The sequence below is a fragment of the Hypoxylon trugodes genome, assembly GCF_022578975.1.
Source record: "Hypoxylon trugodes strain CBS 135444 unplaced genomic scaffold F4822scaffold_4, whole genome shotgun sequence".
Lineage (NCBI taxonomy): Eukaryota > Fungi > Ascomycota > Sordariomycetes > Xylariales > Hypoxylaceae > Hypoxylon > Hypoxylon trugodes.
The window spans coordinates 1,767,794-1,783,576 of NW_026250019.1; the positions used below are offsets into that span (position 1 = coordinate 1,767,794).

The 15,783-nt window shown below is 46.9% G+C and overlaps 4 protein-coding genes across 4 annotated transcripts; 2 read left to right on the top strand and 2 right to left on the bottom strand.

Moving 5' to 3' along the window:
- The first annotated feature begins 4,494 nt into the window (after positions 1–4,494).
- Positions 4,495–5,706, top strand: F4822DRAFT_212115 (Brix-domain-containing protein). The gene is made up of 3 exons (XM_051453874.1): positions 4,495–4,663; positions 4,728–5,304; positions 5,359–5,706. The coding sequence occupies exons 1-3, from the start codon at positions 4,658–4,660 to the stop codon at positions 5,670–5,672; spliced, it is 897 nt and encodes a 298-aa protein (XP_051315527.1). The 5' UTR covers positions 4,495–4,657; the 3' UTR covers positions 5,673–5,706.
- Positions 5,707–7,773: 2,067 nt separating this feature from the next.
- F4822DRAFT_212169 (t-SNARE) lies at positions 7,774–9,321 on the top strand. The gene is made up of 3 exons (XM_051453875.1): positions 7,774–8,035; positions 8,131–8,625; positions 8,688–9,321. Exons 1-3 carry the CDS (start codon positions 7,961–7,963, stop codon positions 9,042–9,044), a joined length of 927 nt encoding a protein of 308 aa, XP_051315528.1. The 5' UTR covers positions 7,774–7,960; the 3' UTR covers positions 9,045–9,321.
- Positions 9,322–9,746: 425 nt separating this feature from the next.
- F4822DRAFT_399570 (subtilisin-like protein) lies at positions 9,747–12,713 on the bottom strand. Its single transcript, XM_051457783.1, has 6 exons — positions 11,639–12,713; positions 11,074–11,589; positions 11,001–11,019; positions 10,760–10,950; positions 10,188–10,693; positions 9,747–10,074 (listed from the first exon to the last, which is right to left on the bottom strand). The coding sequence occupies exons 1-6, from the start codon at positions 12,097–12,099 to the stop codon at positions 9,920–9,922; spliced, it is 1,848 nt and encodes a 615-aa protein (XP_051315529.1). The 5' UTR covers positions 12,100–12,713; the 3' UTR covers positions 9,747–9,919.
- Positions 12,714–14,538: 1,825 nt separating this feature from the next.
- F4822DRAFT_428099 (uncharacterized protein) lies at positions 14,539–15,417 on the bottom strand (the record flags this gene model as incomplete). Its single annotated transcript, XM_051460851.1, has 1 exon — positions 14,539–15,417. The coding sequence occupies one exon, from the start codon at positions 15,415–15,417 to the stop codon at positions 14,539–14,541; it is 879 nt and encodes a 292-aa protein (XP_051315530.1).
- Between the last annotated feature and the right edge of the window lie 366 nt (positions 15,418–15,783).

The following is a 15,783-nucleotide window of genomic DNA, read 5'->3' on the forward strand; positions in this document are numbered from 1 at the left end:
CGGAGTTACTCACGTTCGGCTGACTACCGAGATTGACTTGGAATGGTTCTTGGTTGCAGGGCATTGAACACACACCGGCCTCCTGTAGCTTGTAACGGCTGGTTCGGTCTCCAGCGTCGGGTTTCGCGCGGGTTGCACATATAGCTGCTGCGACTATTCCATCGCGCCACTATCATCTTCTCTCTTCCTTCCCCTTCTTCCTCCATCAGACCAAAATTCTGAGCTTGATAGCTCATATTGCAATGTCCATAAAATGACCTCCACCGGGTTTTACCCATTGGCATCAGACTGAGCTTCGCCACTTCGGCCGAAAAAGCTATAACTAGCAACTTCTGAAGGGCTAAGGGCTCCTGAGGCTTGTAGGTCAGCATGTGCTAGATCACAGCTGTCCCACAGAACTCTGGTTGGTTGGTTGGTTGGTATGATTGCTAGGCAGGCGTCTAGAGTTGGATAGCACCAAGACTCTGAGTTCGCTTAAATAGCCTACTTGTTCTTGTTCAAGTGATAGTGTTGTTCGTTTGTCACAAGTCAATCAATCTAGCCCACCTCCGACCTGGCTAGCAAAGGCCGTGCTGACAGACTTCTCGTCATCGTCATACCGACGTCGGAAGCCGTTCGAAAAAGCCGTATATCCAGAACTATCTGCAACGTGTTGCTTTAATCGGTCACTCTGGGTAAATGACGTAGGTCGAGAGCGAAGAGCATCCGGTAGTCCTGCCCCGAGACTGGCACCACCTTGGCCTACGCCCTTGCTACCAATGACACTAGAGGTTCCATCAGTGTACTCGGAAGTAGCAACACTCTCACCAGCGATGCTTTCCGTCCCACGGCCTCTACTTTTACTCCCTGTTCGACCACCTGATGTCGCGTTAAAACCTGGAAGCCCAGGCCATTGTTCGGAGTTGAAGTTAGAAAACATTTGCGGGAATGCGGTGTTGCCAATGCCGGCACCACCGAGAGCTGAACTATGAAGACTCGATGTATCGTCGGGTATGAAAGAAAGCATTGAGCTTGACTCGAAATCTTGATTCGCGTTGTGGCCATTAAAGCCAGCCGAACGACCATTGGAGTAACCGCCAGAGGCGTAAGAAACTTGCTGTGGACGCTGGCGGAATGTGTTCTTGGGTCTGCTGAACTGGAGCAACGATGTCTGTAAGTTGGTTAGGGGACCTTCAACAAGACACTTGCGCTCCTTGAAGTGCACTAATAGGTGATGCCACAGTTCATGCTTCGACAAAACTTTAGGATTGGCAATGATCACAAGTCCATATTTCGCACGGGTGAGGGCTACGTTCAAGCGGCGAGGGTCAGAAAGGAATCCAATGCCTTGGTTATCGTTGGACCGTACGCAGGACAAAACAATAAAGTCCTTCTCACGACCTTGGAAAGCGTCGACGGATGCAACTTCAACCTCCTTGTACGACTCCTTCTTGAAAGTGCCCGTGTTCTGCATAGTACTGACGATATAACTACGCTGGCCTTCATATGGAGTAATAACACCAATATCAGAAGGGCGTACGCCGGCTTTGAAAAAGCGTGTCACGATCTTCTCCACGTTGGAAGCCTCAGTTCGGTTGAGGTATGATGTTCCGGATGCTGATATTTCTTCATTCCCTAGATTAGACCAGAACATCATGGGCATCTCGGCAACTGGCCATGGGAAATCCACATCCTTACGGATTCGGTTGGGCGCTGAGACACCATTCTGCAATGAACCTTCGTAGAACATGTTCGACGGAAACTCAGAAAGGCAAGGGTGCATTCGGTACTGAATATTAAGCCGAATAGGAGTAAAACCAAGTCGGACAAGACGTTCAAAGAGAGATTGGTTCAGTCCTGCCTTGGCTGCTTTCTTGTTCATGATCACTGGTCCGAGCTGCTTGTGGTCACCAACGAGAACGACTTGCTTGCAGCCTAGAACAAGAGGAATCATGCATTCGGGTTCAGCGGATTGTGTCGACTCGTCGATGAGGACATTGCGGAATTTCATCTTAGCCAAACGTGGGTCTCCCGCACCGACACAAGTACAACAGACCACGTCCGCATTGTTGAGAATTTCACGTTCAGCAGCACGGGTTAACTGTTTGTACCTCTTTTCATCCTGACTCGAGAGTTCGCCAACGTCGCTCTTGAGTTGCGAGAGTTTCATCAGATCGGGATTCGTATCGAGCATGCGGACCTGTTCGTGTAACGCAAGAAAACTGACTGAAGACTCGACGTCTTCACGAGACTTCGCTGTAAGGCGTACAACCTTTAGTCCGGTTAGGTTAATTCGCTCGCAAAGTTGATCCACAGCAACGTTTGAAGGTGCACAGACGAGGACTTGGCCGTTGTTCATCTTTGCCAAGTGATAAATAATAGTCGCAGATGTGACCGTCTTGCCAGTTCCAGGAGGCCCTTGGATAAGGCTAAGAGGAGTAAGCAGAACATTTTTGATAGCACTGATCTGGCTGCTGTTCAGCTCTGGAAGGCCTGGCACACTGAACTTCTTAGGCAGGTTGGTCTTCATAGGAGCAACAGCGACTTCGTGGCCGAGCAATTTGTGGAAGATATATCCGGAAACACTCATCTCGTCCACCGCAAAGGTCTTCATGGCGGCCTGCATTCGGTCGTAAGACGTCGCTTTCCAGACATAATCAGCCGAGAAGTTATGGGTGCATTCAGTCGGTACGGATTTGTCGTTTCCCGTCTTGCGCAGCTCCAAAGTGACCTCATCGGATTGGTTGTTAGGGATTTTAACCACATATCCTACACCTTCCCAAGGAGGACGAAGTTCGCCTTTATACTTGAGACGCATCTCATCACCGACCGCTAGCTTGACATCGCCGGATTCTAGTTTTGGGAACGTGAAACTTGCAAGATGCTTCGTATTAAGGCCTAGATCCCATCGAACTACTAGCCCGTCTTCGGATTGTGCTTCTTTAAGCTTCTTGTCATAATCCGATTCCATTTTTACGAGGGGGCCAAAAATGTTCTGATATTGATAAGGATCCTCGTACTTCAAGAGAACCGGAAGAGGATCGTCATCGATGCTAGCCGCTTTTTCCAAATCGGCTATAGTTGCGCTAGCATTCTCCTTCCAGATCTCTTCTAGTTTCGCAATCATTGGGGGCGTCAGATGCCTAGCACGAAGCTGTTCATTATCGCTCGGTGGCGATACGAGCCACGGCAGGAAGCTTCGGTCCTCGATCAAAGGTTGCCATCTCGAAGTATCCCAACTCATATCCTTGGAAGAGGGCGTGGCAGCACATGGCTGACGGCAGAGGAGGACAACGACGGTGTCGGACTTTGCGGGAATAAATCCGAGAAGGAAAACGTTTTTTGTACCGCAGTTATAGCATTCGAGGGTAGTGTCTCCAAGAGTTGACTGGGGATGGAGTTGTACCTCCTTATGTCGAGCTCGAACGAGATGGTTAACAATATGCGACGAGCTCGCATTACCTCGGGCGCTGCAAAACCACTTATTGCAAGCAAGACACTTAACAACAGAGCCTGGCGAATGGATACCGCAGTATCTATGTTGTCATATCAGCCATTTAATAACGATTAACGGACATAAACATTCCAAACACCTACGCGCAAGCATGTGGTGGTAGCTTCTTGTCTTCCACGGGAGCCTTAAGATTCAGACCTTTGATTCCTCCAACGGGAATACTAGCTAGACTTTCGGTATCATCGTCATCGAAGGCCTCGGTCTCATTATCGTCATCGTCGTTTCGTCGCCTTGCGCTGCCCAAACCTCCGCGGCCACCGTATTTGCCATAGAGGAGGCTCTCGTCGGGATCAAGCGTGGATAGGTCGTCGTCGCCTGCATTAATGGCAGCAGCAGAGTCGGATACAAGGTGGTTACCCAGATGGGTAAAAGCGCCTTCCATTATAGCGCCGTCAGCCGGCTGAGACAGCCGGGTATCGAGAAGCGGTTGCTTTCCACCTTGTGTGTGTCAGTATTAATATTTTGATGTGAAATTGAGATGTAGTAGCAATAGGGAAATAGAAGAGAAAGAAGACAATAGGGCTGAAGGAGACTAGAAAAGCAAGCACTCGACAAAGTAGTCGGCGAAAAAAAAAAAGATGGTGCGGCAGTCAAAGTTGGTAGGTAGGGAGAGGACAAGCATGTGGGAAAGTTAATAATTGTTAACAAGTACCTTACTAAGTAGCGAGTGATAGAGACCACAAATATGTTCTCTTTGTCGCAGCCGTTGTCGGCGCAAGGAGATGATTGGTAAATTTGTTGATCTAAAGAGTAGTATTAAAAAAAAAAATAAAAGGATGTGGTCACATTGTGGAATTTCTGAAGTTTGGATTTCTCAGATTGCGATAACTTTCGCGCTTTGCATCCTTGAATGTGGCGGGCGGAAATCCAGGCGGGATGGTGGGTCTCACCCTTGGACCAATAGCCGTCTTCGTCCGAGGGTTCCACAATGTACCTTAGCTTATCTATCGGTATTGATAAGCCCCGATAGTACTAATTTTTCTACATAGTTGAAGGTATACGCCAAAAAGTTTATAATTTCAACACCAACCATCACTGAACTCTTCAACACTACCAATTGCGAAATCGACAGGCGCAATACCCGTTGTTGTTTTGATTCATTCCACAGAACACACATCTTCGTTGAAACATAATTCCTAATTACTTAACTGACCAACAGCAATCATGATTGTGTGTTTATTCCTCTCTTAAGTTCAATATGTTTAGCTGCTAACATATGCGATGCTACTTACAGCGCAAACAAGCTCGGCAACGCCGCGACTACCTCTATAGAAGAGCCCTTTTATTACGCGACTCCGAAATCAGCGAGAAGAGAGCGAAGCTAAGAGCATCCTTAGCAACTGGTCGACCTTTGGACCCATCCATCGCAAATGACAAGGAATTAAGAAAGGATTACCAATTCGACGAGTCTCGGCCAGAGAGAAGTACAAATGAGGAACTAGATCTTGATGACGAATACTCCCAACTTTCCGGAATAGTTGACCCTCGAGTTCTTGTTACCACTTCGAGAGACCCATCTGCCCGCTTATCCGCATTCGCAAAAGAAATCCGCTTGCTGCTCCCCACTGCCATACGGTTAAATCGTGGCAATTTGATCCTACCAGATCTCGTTCGATCGGCTCAGTCTAGTGGTCTGAGCGACTTGGTTCTTCTCCATGAGCATCGTGGTGTACCAACAGCCTTGACATTATCCCATTTTCCTCATGGCCCGACAATATCATTTTCTTTGCACAATGTCGTATTACGCCACGATATCCCTAACAGCATCAGAGGTACTGTGAGCGAGTCGTATCCGCATCTGATATTTGATGGTAAGGTCCTCGTATCTTAATGGCGTCAATCGTTGCTAATCCTAAGATTGTTAGGTTTTACGTCTCGCCTTGGCGCGAGAGTTGTCAAAATATTGAAGCATATATTCCCTCCAAGGGAACCTTTGACGAGCAAAGACAAGCTTGGAAGCCGAGTGGTCACTTTCAAGAACATTGAAGATTCGATAGAAGTGCGCCATCACGTTTTTGTGAGAACCGGGTATGACAGTGTAGAACTGTCCGAAGTCGGCCCTCGAATGACTATGAAGGTATTCGAGATCCGCAGCGGCACTTTGGAGAACAAAGACGGAGACGTCGAGTGGCACTTGAACCAGTACACGAGAACTAGCCGAAAGAAGGATTATCTATGAAAACAAATTATATTAATTTTTCGAGGAAGCCAATACCCGGTAGTACGGCTTGACTTTTACGTATGACTTAGAGGAATACGTGGCGCCATGGGGAATGATGGATCTCCGTCCGTATCCAAAGGAATTTCCATACGAGCGTATAAACGTCCTGGGGAAGCTGGTTGATACAATAGCCGCTCAAAACGTGGAAGATCTCGAAAACGAGTAGTTCCTCTAGGAGTGGTTGGCTCATACTAAAAAGGCCTTGCAAGGGATGAGAGGCGATTACGTTGTGGTATCCTTCGTCGCCATTGAGTAGCCCCTGGGTTCGCACGATACCATCTTATAGAGATCGAAAGTATTCTCTACATGTTTCTGCAACGTACAATCACGAGAAAATGCCGAGAGACTGATACAGGAGGATACTTAAAAGAGCGTGCCCTGATAGCAAAGGAAATCGGGTCCGTGACGCCCTTAGGTGATTCATATGGTGGGAGAAGTCAAGACAGCCATATTCTGTTGGCTCAAATCCGGAGTAATTAGCAAAGAGTTAAGTCTCGGATGAAGCTATCTTCACAGCATGGCAGTACCCAAGACTGAGACCGAATCCGCATCCACCAGAAAGGCTTCTAGAACACAACCTTGTCAAGGTGACTCTGAATCTAGGCCGGTGGATATCATGATAAAAAGACAATATTATAATGAAATGTGGTCGTCAAACAGTTGTTTTCTCACGATTGTCGGTTTTGAGGCACTAGCTTCTATCCCACTCAATATGTGAAGCTTTTGCCGCATTTATCCAACATCTACCTGCGACCTACCTTACGTACCTATATAGGCAACCGTGAAAAAGAATAGGCCGATATGGTACTGGCAAAAAGACGAATATGGAAAGATTCGCGAAAACATAAGCTGCGTGTACTCTAAGCCTTATGCTTATGCATACGAGATGGTTGGATCATTTAGATACATGTATTTACGGACTTAACTGTATTAGGCATTTACTCTATCATAGCTTACATAAGTAAGATCGGGTATATGCAGGGTCATAACACATGCATTAAATGATAGGCAAGTACATATACCTAGGTAATTTTCGCCATTTCGTCCCTTCTGTGAGTACATATGTACGAGTACTGGGGCAAAGTTAGGGATATACGTATATTGATATTTATTAAAGTTTTGTATTTACGATACAGCAACTGACGGACAGTGACGACATGCTACTCACAGCCCCAGAGGTTAACGCTAAGGATTCGCCATTGGTGGGCAATGCCTTAAGTACCTACCCGCTAACCCGCGGAGGGTAGCAGGACAGCAGGGCTATGCTTATTTTTAGCGTCGCAGAGAAGGTTGTAAGTACCAACTTGCCTTCCGTTCCTCGTCACCGTCACTCCCGAGTACCTTCCAAGCTGGAAATATTGATGTGCATGAGTAGCAAAAAATAAGTTTGTTTAGGGGCAGTAGCGCACTTCGTGGTTGATAACAAGGTACTTCCTTAAAAAGTATCTCGCATACCTTAGTTAATACAAGATATACTTTCATATGCAAACATCCTACCCGACTTGGTCAATCAGGGGAGTGTTCGTCTGTTCGTCCGTTCGTCCCAGAGTAACCTCAAGTACCTAGGTAGCTTGGCAAACTTCTTCTTTTCTTTATTCCAAGCTCCCAGCTCCCAGGCGCCCCCATGCTTCCCTAAAAAAGTACCTAACCCATACCACAACAAGATCACATCAACCCATCAGCACTACTTGACTGTGCGCCCACTTACTACATATTGTTTGTGAAAAAAAAAAAACAGACAAGGCAACTTGATTGGATTGATGTCGAAACTGCCGATTGATACTTGAATAAGGAAACAGGTTAGACTAGGCAACCCTTTTATTTTTATTTTTTTTCTTCTTTCCCGTTTCGCGTCCTAAAACCCTTTCTTCTCATCCAAATTACTACCTAGGTATACTCTGGGTCTCCGCCGACAGGTACACCAACGAGATCGACTCGGAGAGAGCTGATTGGTGATTGGAGCAGAAAGGCCCTGTAAAATTGCCCAGACGTCACTTCGGTCAGCAGCAGTAGCAGGGAAAACCAGCCCGTTTCCAAGGCCCGTGTGTACCGGAAGAATCAGCTGCGAATTGATCTCGTCCATCAATTTCGTTCCTCTCCAATTTCAATTTCAATTTCAAATTTCTATCCCTCTCACATCATCACACGACGAGTACACCGCTCACCATCCGTCGCCACGACTCGATCCGTAGACGACTAGGCTTTTTAGATCTCATAAGGGCGTGACGGTCTAAATAACAGCCATCATGTCTTACGGTCAATATCAAAATGACCCGTACCAGCAAGGTCCGCCGGCCGAGCAAGGTTACGGTTATGACCAAGTAAGTAATAACAACAACAGCAGTAGTGGCGGAAACATGCATCGCTGGGGAATTCGAGCGGGCGCGAATCAACCAAATTTCTAACAATTTTTTAGGACCATGAATTACAAAACTATCCTCAACAACAACCAGCATCAGATGTGCTCTCGCAGCAGGACTTCCTCGGCCGAATTCAATTCCTCCGCAACGAAATTGGTACTCTCACAAACAATGTCAGCTCGATCGCATCCCTGCACCAACGCGCTCTAGCCGAATCCGACGGTGGTGCAGCCTCTCAGCAACTCGAACGCATTATCGCCGACACGCGAACTCTTAACTTAGGTATTCGGGATCAACTCAAGTTTCTAGCAAACGACGCCAACAAGACGACCGACGCTGGTCGCAGCGTGAAGCAGAGACAGGTCAAGGCAATTAGAAACGAATTTGACAGAGAGCTACGCAACTACAATGCTGAAGAGACTTCCTACAAAGAACGGTATCGCGACCAAATTGCGCGCCAATTCCGAATTGTCAACCCCGACGCGACCGAGGATGAGGTTCAACAGGCCACTCAAGCTGATTGGGGCAACGAGGGTGTTTTCCAGACCGCTGTAGGTTTTTTTTTCCCCAGTTACCTAAATTATTTACAGATGACACTCACACAAAATAATAGCTCCGAGCCAACCGTACCGGCCAAGCATCTTCGGTTCTCGGCGCCGTACGCGCTCGCCACAACGAGTTGCAACGCATCGAACAGACCTTAACGGAGCTCGCAGGCATGTTCCAAGATCTCGCTATATTGGTCGAGCAACAGGATACCTACGTCCAGTCGGCCGAACAGAATGCTACGAAGACGGCCGAGCAAATCGACGTAGGAAACCAACACGTTAAGAAAGGCATCGTCCACGCACGCAACCGCCGAAAGTGGAAGTGGTGGTGTCTAGTCATCTGCATTATTATCATCGCTCTCGCCGTCGGTTTGGGTGTCGGTCTTGCGGCTCAGGGCGGAGCATTTAATAAATCCTCCTAAATCGAGGGAGCTTAAATGCTTAGAAATATGAATGGACTGAAACGCGTCTACTTTTCCCTTCGAACGGGGAGGTAAATGCTCGCGACAAGAGTCATCCAGGGCATGCGGGTGATGGATCTTACGAAAAAAGTTATATTAATTACTGACCTTTCCGTCTGATATCTAGGAGGCGGCGGACACCCTTCCGGCCTCCAGTCAGTTCAAGGGGAGGTGTGGAAATCCTTAATGCATTGTTTCTCATGTACGCATAGTTTTTCTCGTGCGCATTCTTCGCCGCTCGGGCGGCGCGTCTATTGGATCTTTTTCTCAGGGTGACGGTCCAGATTAACGACTACTACTCAGGTGGGCTGGTATTGTAGATAGGTAGATTACGTATGCCCGTTATGCTTATTACTTCTTTTCTCAATTCGCTCTGCCTCTCGAGGTTCTAGCGATATACGAATCATTATTCGTATTCTATAATATTCCAAGGCCTTATTGGCGTAGTAATCAGAGACAATCAGGTCCTTGAAATACCCAACTACATACGAGGTATATATTCCAATAGTTCAATTTCATAAGGGCTCGACAGTGCGGGATGTTCTATACTTTAAATCATCTCGAGTCGAGGAACCTACAATTCCGCTGGAAACTGATAAATACGCGATTTTACGAACCGAGGATGGTACCTACGACGTGGCGTGTCACAAATTGAAATAAGAGCATCGGCAAAGAATATATTCAGCAATGCAAGTAGGTATACAGAGTAAGTGTCGCATACCTCATCCTTGAATATCCAATACTCTCGGTTATTACACTAAGTAACAAAGGCCAACCGCTTATCTATAGATATCAAAGAACTGATTTTGCCCACTCAACGGGATCCCTCCTCACCTCTAGGAGCTGCTCAAAGTCGGTAGCTTGGTGCCCGGGGCGGCCTTCTCCAACAGCTTGTCGAATAAGGGGGTTCCAAGCCCAGTAACTGGGTCCCAACCCTCGGTCGCGTTCCAACCTGCTCCCGGGACGTAAGGCGCAGGTAAGCCGCTGTAGACTGCGATGTGTTAGCTTTTTTCGCGAAGATGATTTCCGAACTCAAAACGCGACCGTTCGGTTTAGAGATAGAGAAGACAATCAAATCGGAATAAATAAGAATGGGTTACTTACTATCAGTACCAGTGCATCCCTTGCTACCCCCATCCACAATATCCGTAAGACCGCCATTAGCAGCCTCGCTGTAGAGCCAAGGGTTCAAGAAACCAAGGGGCTTCTGACCGCTCTTGATGCGCGCATTGTTGAGCAAGCTCACGATCGCCGCGAAAGTCGGCGCCGACGCCGAGGTACCGCCAACCTTAATAAGGCCCTGGTGTTCGACGACGTTGAAGTTTCGCCCCTGCGCTGAGACATCCGGGAATCCACGGCCTTCGGGGTTGTATAAGCCGGAGAAGGTTTCGCCGATTGTACCGAGATACGTGGTAACGGCTGACTTCTGGTACTCGGGAATGGGGAATATGTCGGAGAAACCGCCGGATGAGAAAGAGACGGCGGCCTCAGGGGCGACGCCTACTGTGCCGCCTACGGATGTGACGTAGGGGCAGGCAGCGGGGAAGATGGGGAGGAGACGTGTGGTGTTCTTGCCATCGTTGGTTTGGCATGCACTGCCTGGGCCGGTGCTGGTAGGGAGTTAGTCAATCGGGTCCGCTGTATAGTTGATACGGCACAGGTGTAGTAAGACTTACTCTCCGGAACTAAAGAGAATCGAGACACCACGAGCTCCTAATTGGCCAAACATGGTGCATACTTTCTTGACGTACTCCTTGGGTACCGATTGCTCATCCTCGCCGTACGATGTGGTCAAAGTGTGAGGGAGCTCCTCGTCAGGCAGGTCTAGGAGGTATGATACGTATTCTAGATACGGTTCATTTGATCCCTTTGGAATAATTAGTAAATTTTCAATATCCAGGTATGAGATATACTCACGGTAGCTGGGTCAGGTTGGCTACACACAATTAGTACATGGTCAATTCATGAAAGCGGTGGACATAGTACTCACTCAAGATCAGGAACTAAGGGGCCACGGCCACCATTGGAATAGTATCGGATTTCTGTGTTGAATCCAATTGACGATGCGTATTGTATATCTAGATTGGCCTCAATGTCATCGTCGACAGTGTCGGTCTGATTATCAATGCCGCCATTGACTAGGATAGTGGTAAAATTTTGGGTTAGGGCATAGGGGGCGAACTGCTCAAGGAACGTGTCTAGTGCGTCGTGCTTTGCGTACTCTTCCAAGAATCCAGAGACTCCAAAAATGGTTGAGACGTTCGAATCCGCAATGGTATCGCCGATGTTGTACAGCGCCCGTAAGCATTCAGGGGTGACCGTGGTATTACAGAAAGTAACATTCAAATCCTTAGTTGGAATTTGAGCGGCAGTCTGAAAGAATTGGGCTATCTCGCCCTGTTCAATTACCTCGAATACTTCAGCAGCCTGGGGTTTCATCTGGCCAAATCTGGTTGTCGGCTGAATCATGGTGATATGAGATCTGACCTCCTCGGGGACGGAATAGCTATTTCGGGTTAGTAAGTCTCAATGCTTCAATCAAGGATGGTACATACTGCAGAGTGCGGATACGGCGAGCTTGTGTGTCGACATGGTTATAGACTTGGAAATTGGTGTTTAATAGGTTTGCAGCCTTAAACACGGTGGTTTTGAAGTTGATCCATTCCCCTTTATTCTCGATATTTGATGAGGGAATGCCAGACGCCTCAAGCCATTCCAACACGGCAGCAGTAGATTCTTCTCTGGGTTTCATCAATTCTCTAACCTCGTCACGCGACAAGTGTTGGCCGTAGAGAGGGTGCTGAGGAGTAGAGATATCATAGAGGGTTTGTTCGAATTCATCTAGGTGAGGTTGTTCAAGAGCAATTCGTAGCTTGACCTCTTGGTTTGGATTGGCGTCCTTCACTTTCTTCCATCCGGTTGGTACCCTTGGCAGAGTCTCGACAACAACATCTTTACCCTCGACAGAAGTCTGGAGCAGCGCGATTGCCGCGCAAATGAATGAAATAGACCTCATTGTAAGCTGCGGAGGATATCCAGAACAGCGATAATACAATAAAAAGAGCGATTACCAGCCAATTACCCCCTTGAGAGAAGGTAAGAAGTCGAGAGGGGAGGGAAGGGAACAAAGCTCTCGTGAGACTTGGGAAGTAGAAGGCTCTAATAAGTATGAGACATCCCTGTATAAAATTGTAAAATCATGCAGGTCGCATGCGATTCAGGTAGTAAATGTCAAGCTTTTGCTACCTAGGTCAACCTTGAACCCAGCCCAAGATTAGAAGAGAGAATCCCCTGCATGATTCGAATTCCAATTAAGTATCTAGGGTTCTAGGATTCTAGGATTCTAGGTACGGGTTTATTTACCGATTTGATGTTACATCCAAGCTGCAGGTACCTCTGCGTTCTCCCTCTATTCTTGACTGTAACCCTTCCTACCTTCCCCTAATAGATAGCCTAGCTTACACCATTAATAGCAATCAGGGCAGGTTTGGCAGGTTGAAAAGCCATGTTCGGTGTAAGAATCCTTCTAGGGGATAAAGAAAAACATGGCATGGTATCGCGAATCTGCCTGTACCTTGGAGTAAGTAAGACTAGTGGTCGATAAACAAATTAGAAGGGGACTATTCTGTTAATGATCAGCATTCCCTTTCCACTCCGAAAGCAGCCACTTGAAACCGTATCTTATGTGAAAAGACAGGCGGATGGTAGGATCGGATGGGATCGGCCAATTCCCGAGGGCTTATCGTGCATATTAGCGATGCTGCTAGAACGGACAGATTGGGTAGTATTATACGGCAACACGGCACCCCGGAGTAAGTAATATTAGGTACTTAGTGCTAGCAGTTACACGAACGCTATCATTTAGCAGAATCCACCAATCACATTCCGATATGAACTATCAAGCGCCGCTAATAAATTACATAGGTGCTAAGGTTAATTAATCTACAGTGCTGTGTTGTAGTTATGGCTTATAAGGGAAGAACCCCCACCCTACCTTAATATCTCCTTGTGTCGACAACCTCAATTACACTACTTTCATCCCAACAATAATTAGTCGCTTAACATTTACAATATCGAAATGCTTCACTTTCCTTACTATCAATCTTGATATACTTGACTGAAGAAAACTTAGGTACGTTATATACGAATTAGGTACACTCAGCTATCAGAGTCTAGTTTATTCCTATTGGGCGGCATCAAGTCAGGTGGGCAATTAACAGTAACCAAATCGCTAAAGATGACACAAGTGAGATTGAAAATAGAAAAAACCAATGGTACAACTGACATCCCAGCGTAAGGTCAAGATTCTATACAAATCCTCAAACCCATTCTATATTAATAGGCTGTGTTGCGATAAGACCAACTGCCTTCTAACAATAGGGCCCTACCACACCAACGCCGAAAGTGAAGGTTTATTGCTTTTCTGAACATGAAAGCCAAATGAACACGTCAGTCCACCCCGCTCGGCTTCCTACGGAAATCAGCTAGATGTCATCAGCGGCGTGCTGGATTGGTTACACGCCCAATTATGTGGCTTCATATCTTACTAAATAGCATCCGAACTGAAATGGTATCCTGAAATCGCGACACGAAAGAAAAACGACACAACAACATGATAGCTCGAGAAAACCTAGCTGAATTAGCGAGAATTGGTGTGAAGGATAGGGGTCTGCGAAGGCAAGTTTCAGGTAATGTAATAACTGCTGTTAGACAATGTATGAAATGCGACCACTCGATTCCTTAACCAAGTATAGGAGTCGTTCATGATATGATATTTCAATTCCAACCCCTAACACTCCTGTTATTTATTTGATTCGTAGTCCTTGCTGCGATTCGTTCCATGGCACTATTCATTTCTTAGTCTTCGAAAATCGGTGAACGGCAGGCCTTTCTATCATAATACCTACATTACACATCATCATGGCCGATTACAAACCCCCTAGTCTTTCTTCTGTCTCATCTTTTGATAAGGTTGAACTTGGAAAGGCTACGGCACCTGCTCCGCGGGCGAAGCAGAACTATCCAAAGGCCATTATCCTCGGTTTGATCTGTGGCATTGTGATAGGAGGCGCAATTGGTACCGTCGTGGCCTATGCAATAAAACACTCGAGATCCTCTTAAGGCTGTCGTGTCTAACAGGTAGGCACTCTGTACCTAGGTAGTCAAGTCTCTAACCGGCACCTCCGAAGGCTAACGTATAACGTTGTAGACGAGCTAATGGACTATCCGACTGGGGCTGGATTTACGCGAAAAGCTCACCAGACGATGCGACTTTTAAGGATTAGATACACGAACATGGTGATATCTTGGAAAATGGGACTTTGAGGAAGGACATTTTCATGCATATAGTAGTAACCCTCAAACACTGTAACTAGTTTGGTCAATCTGAGATTGATGCTGTATATTGTCAAGTTACACAAGTTTCTCCGACTGTACGCCCCCTCCATCCTTGCATCTAGGCCCCAGGGACAAATCTAGCTTCCCCCCTTTGAATGTTCCGTTCATTAGTTCTACTCTGTATCCTAAGCCACTGCAACCTCAAGCCCGTAATGATAGTCATGAGCGCGAAGCGGTCTCCTAGCGCACCTGTCCGTCCACTTCCCATGAACTCAAGCTTGAAGGGGTCCATTAGAGACCAACTATCATTCCAGAAGAAGGTAGCAACAACCTCTAGCCCCTCACTTGTAACCTCCTGGGATTTCTCACCAACCGAGCTTGAAGGGCGGTGGGAGAGCCTCACCAGTTTAAACCCAGTCTTCCACGGAGGATCGATGATCTTCGCCTCCTCGCCTTTGCACTTCCGCCATTCGAAGTTCTCCCGCTGTAAGCTCCCATCACCTTGCTGTACCTCGATCGTAAATCGAAAGACGGCCGTGCCCTGACTTGTAGTCGAACGCATGATTTCCGTGCACCGGCCACCAGGGGCGCCAGCGGATAACGGGGGCAGTGTAATGGCGCTGTTAGGCGAGATAGTTGAGCCCGGTTCGCCAAATTCCTCGCCGGCAGCCGCGAACATTGGGTCTTTATCTGTAGGACCATTATGCAGGATTGTACCTGGTCTCCCCGGTCCCTTTCCAGTCCATCCTGTGTGTACCGAGACAGCGAATAGTTTTTTGTTCGTTTCATCGCCGAGGTGGAATACCGTGGTGAAAATCTTCATTTGATAGTGTGCATACAAAACTGGTGGAAATGGTTGGTAGGGACTATTCACTTTTGTGAGAGGATTGATATTTGATGATGTTGAAGACTCAGGACGAGGTCCTTCTGTATACGGTGGTGGGGGTGCATCACTACTAATTGTTGCTTGGTGATCCGAATGCTCTGGTTTCCCCATGTTGTGATGTAAATTAATCACTTAAGAATATCGAGGTAGGTTATTTTGAATCGATTGTGGTATAAGTTCGAGGTAAAAGCTCCGTAAATCGGTTACTGAGGAGGGTTTATATCCTTAAAAATACGAATTGGCATACTCTGGGTATACTTTTCTGTTATAACAAGAAATATTCTGTTCTGGTTAAGCGTGTGGCTTTGCGACGCCCGATAGCTACCTGGTTATTGAAGGATTCTGGGCGTTGGTGACAAGCAAGTAAATGATCTTCACCGGCTGTACAATAATTACGGGTCGACATATTGTATCTACGAGGCGTTTAAAGGAAGTACCTAGGCAAGAATATGTTATTATTAATCATGCTTTTATTTA

Bases quoted from the DNA above. Each gene is read 5' to 3' on its own strand.
- F4822DRAFT_212115 (XM_051453874.1), top strand. The intron at 5,305-5,358 runs GTAAGGTCCTCG...TAAGATTGTTAG, and splicing joins TCCGCATCTGATATTTGATG to GTTTTACGTCTCGCCTTGGC.
- F4822DRAFT_212169 (XM_051453875.1), top strand. From the start codon at position 7,961: ATGTCTTACGGTCAATATCAAAATGACCCGTACCAGCAAGGTCCGCCG. The intron at 8,036-8,130 runs GTAAGTAATAAC...ACAATTTTTTAG, and splicing joins AAGGTTACGGTTATGACCAA to GACCATGAATTACAAAACTA. The intron at 8,626-8,687 runs GTAGGTTTTTTT...ACAAAATAATAG, and splicing joins AGGGTGTTTTCCAGACCGCT to CTCCGAGCCAACCGTACCGG.
- F4822DRAFT_399570 (XM_051457783.1), bottom strand. From the start codon at position 12,099: ATGAGGTCTATTTCATTCATTTGCGCGGCAATCGCGCTGCTCCAGACT. The intron at 11,590-11,638 runs GTATGTACCATC...AACCCGAAATAG, and splicing joins CGCCGTATCCGCACTCTGCA to CTATTCCGTCCCCGAGGAGG. The intron at 10,694-10,759 runs GTAAGTCTTACT...ACTCCCTACCAG, and splicing joins ATTCTCTTTAGTTCCGGAGA to CACCGGCCCAGGCAGTGCAT.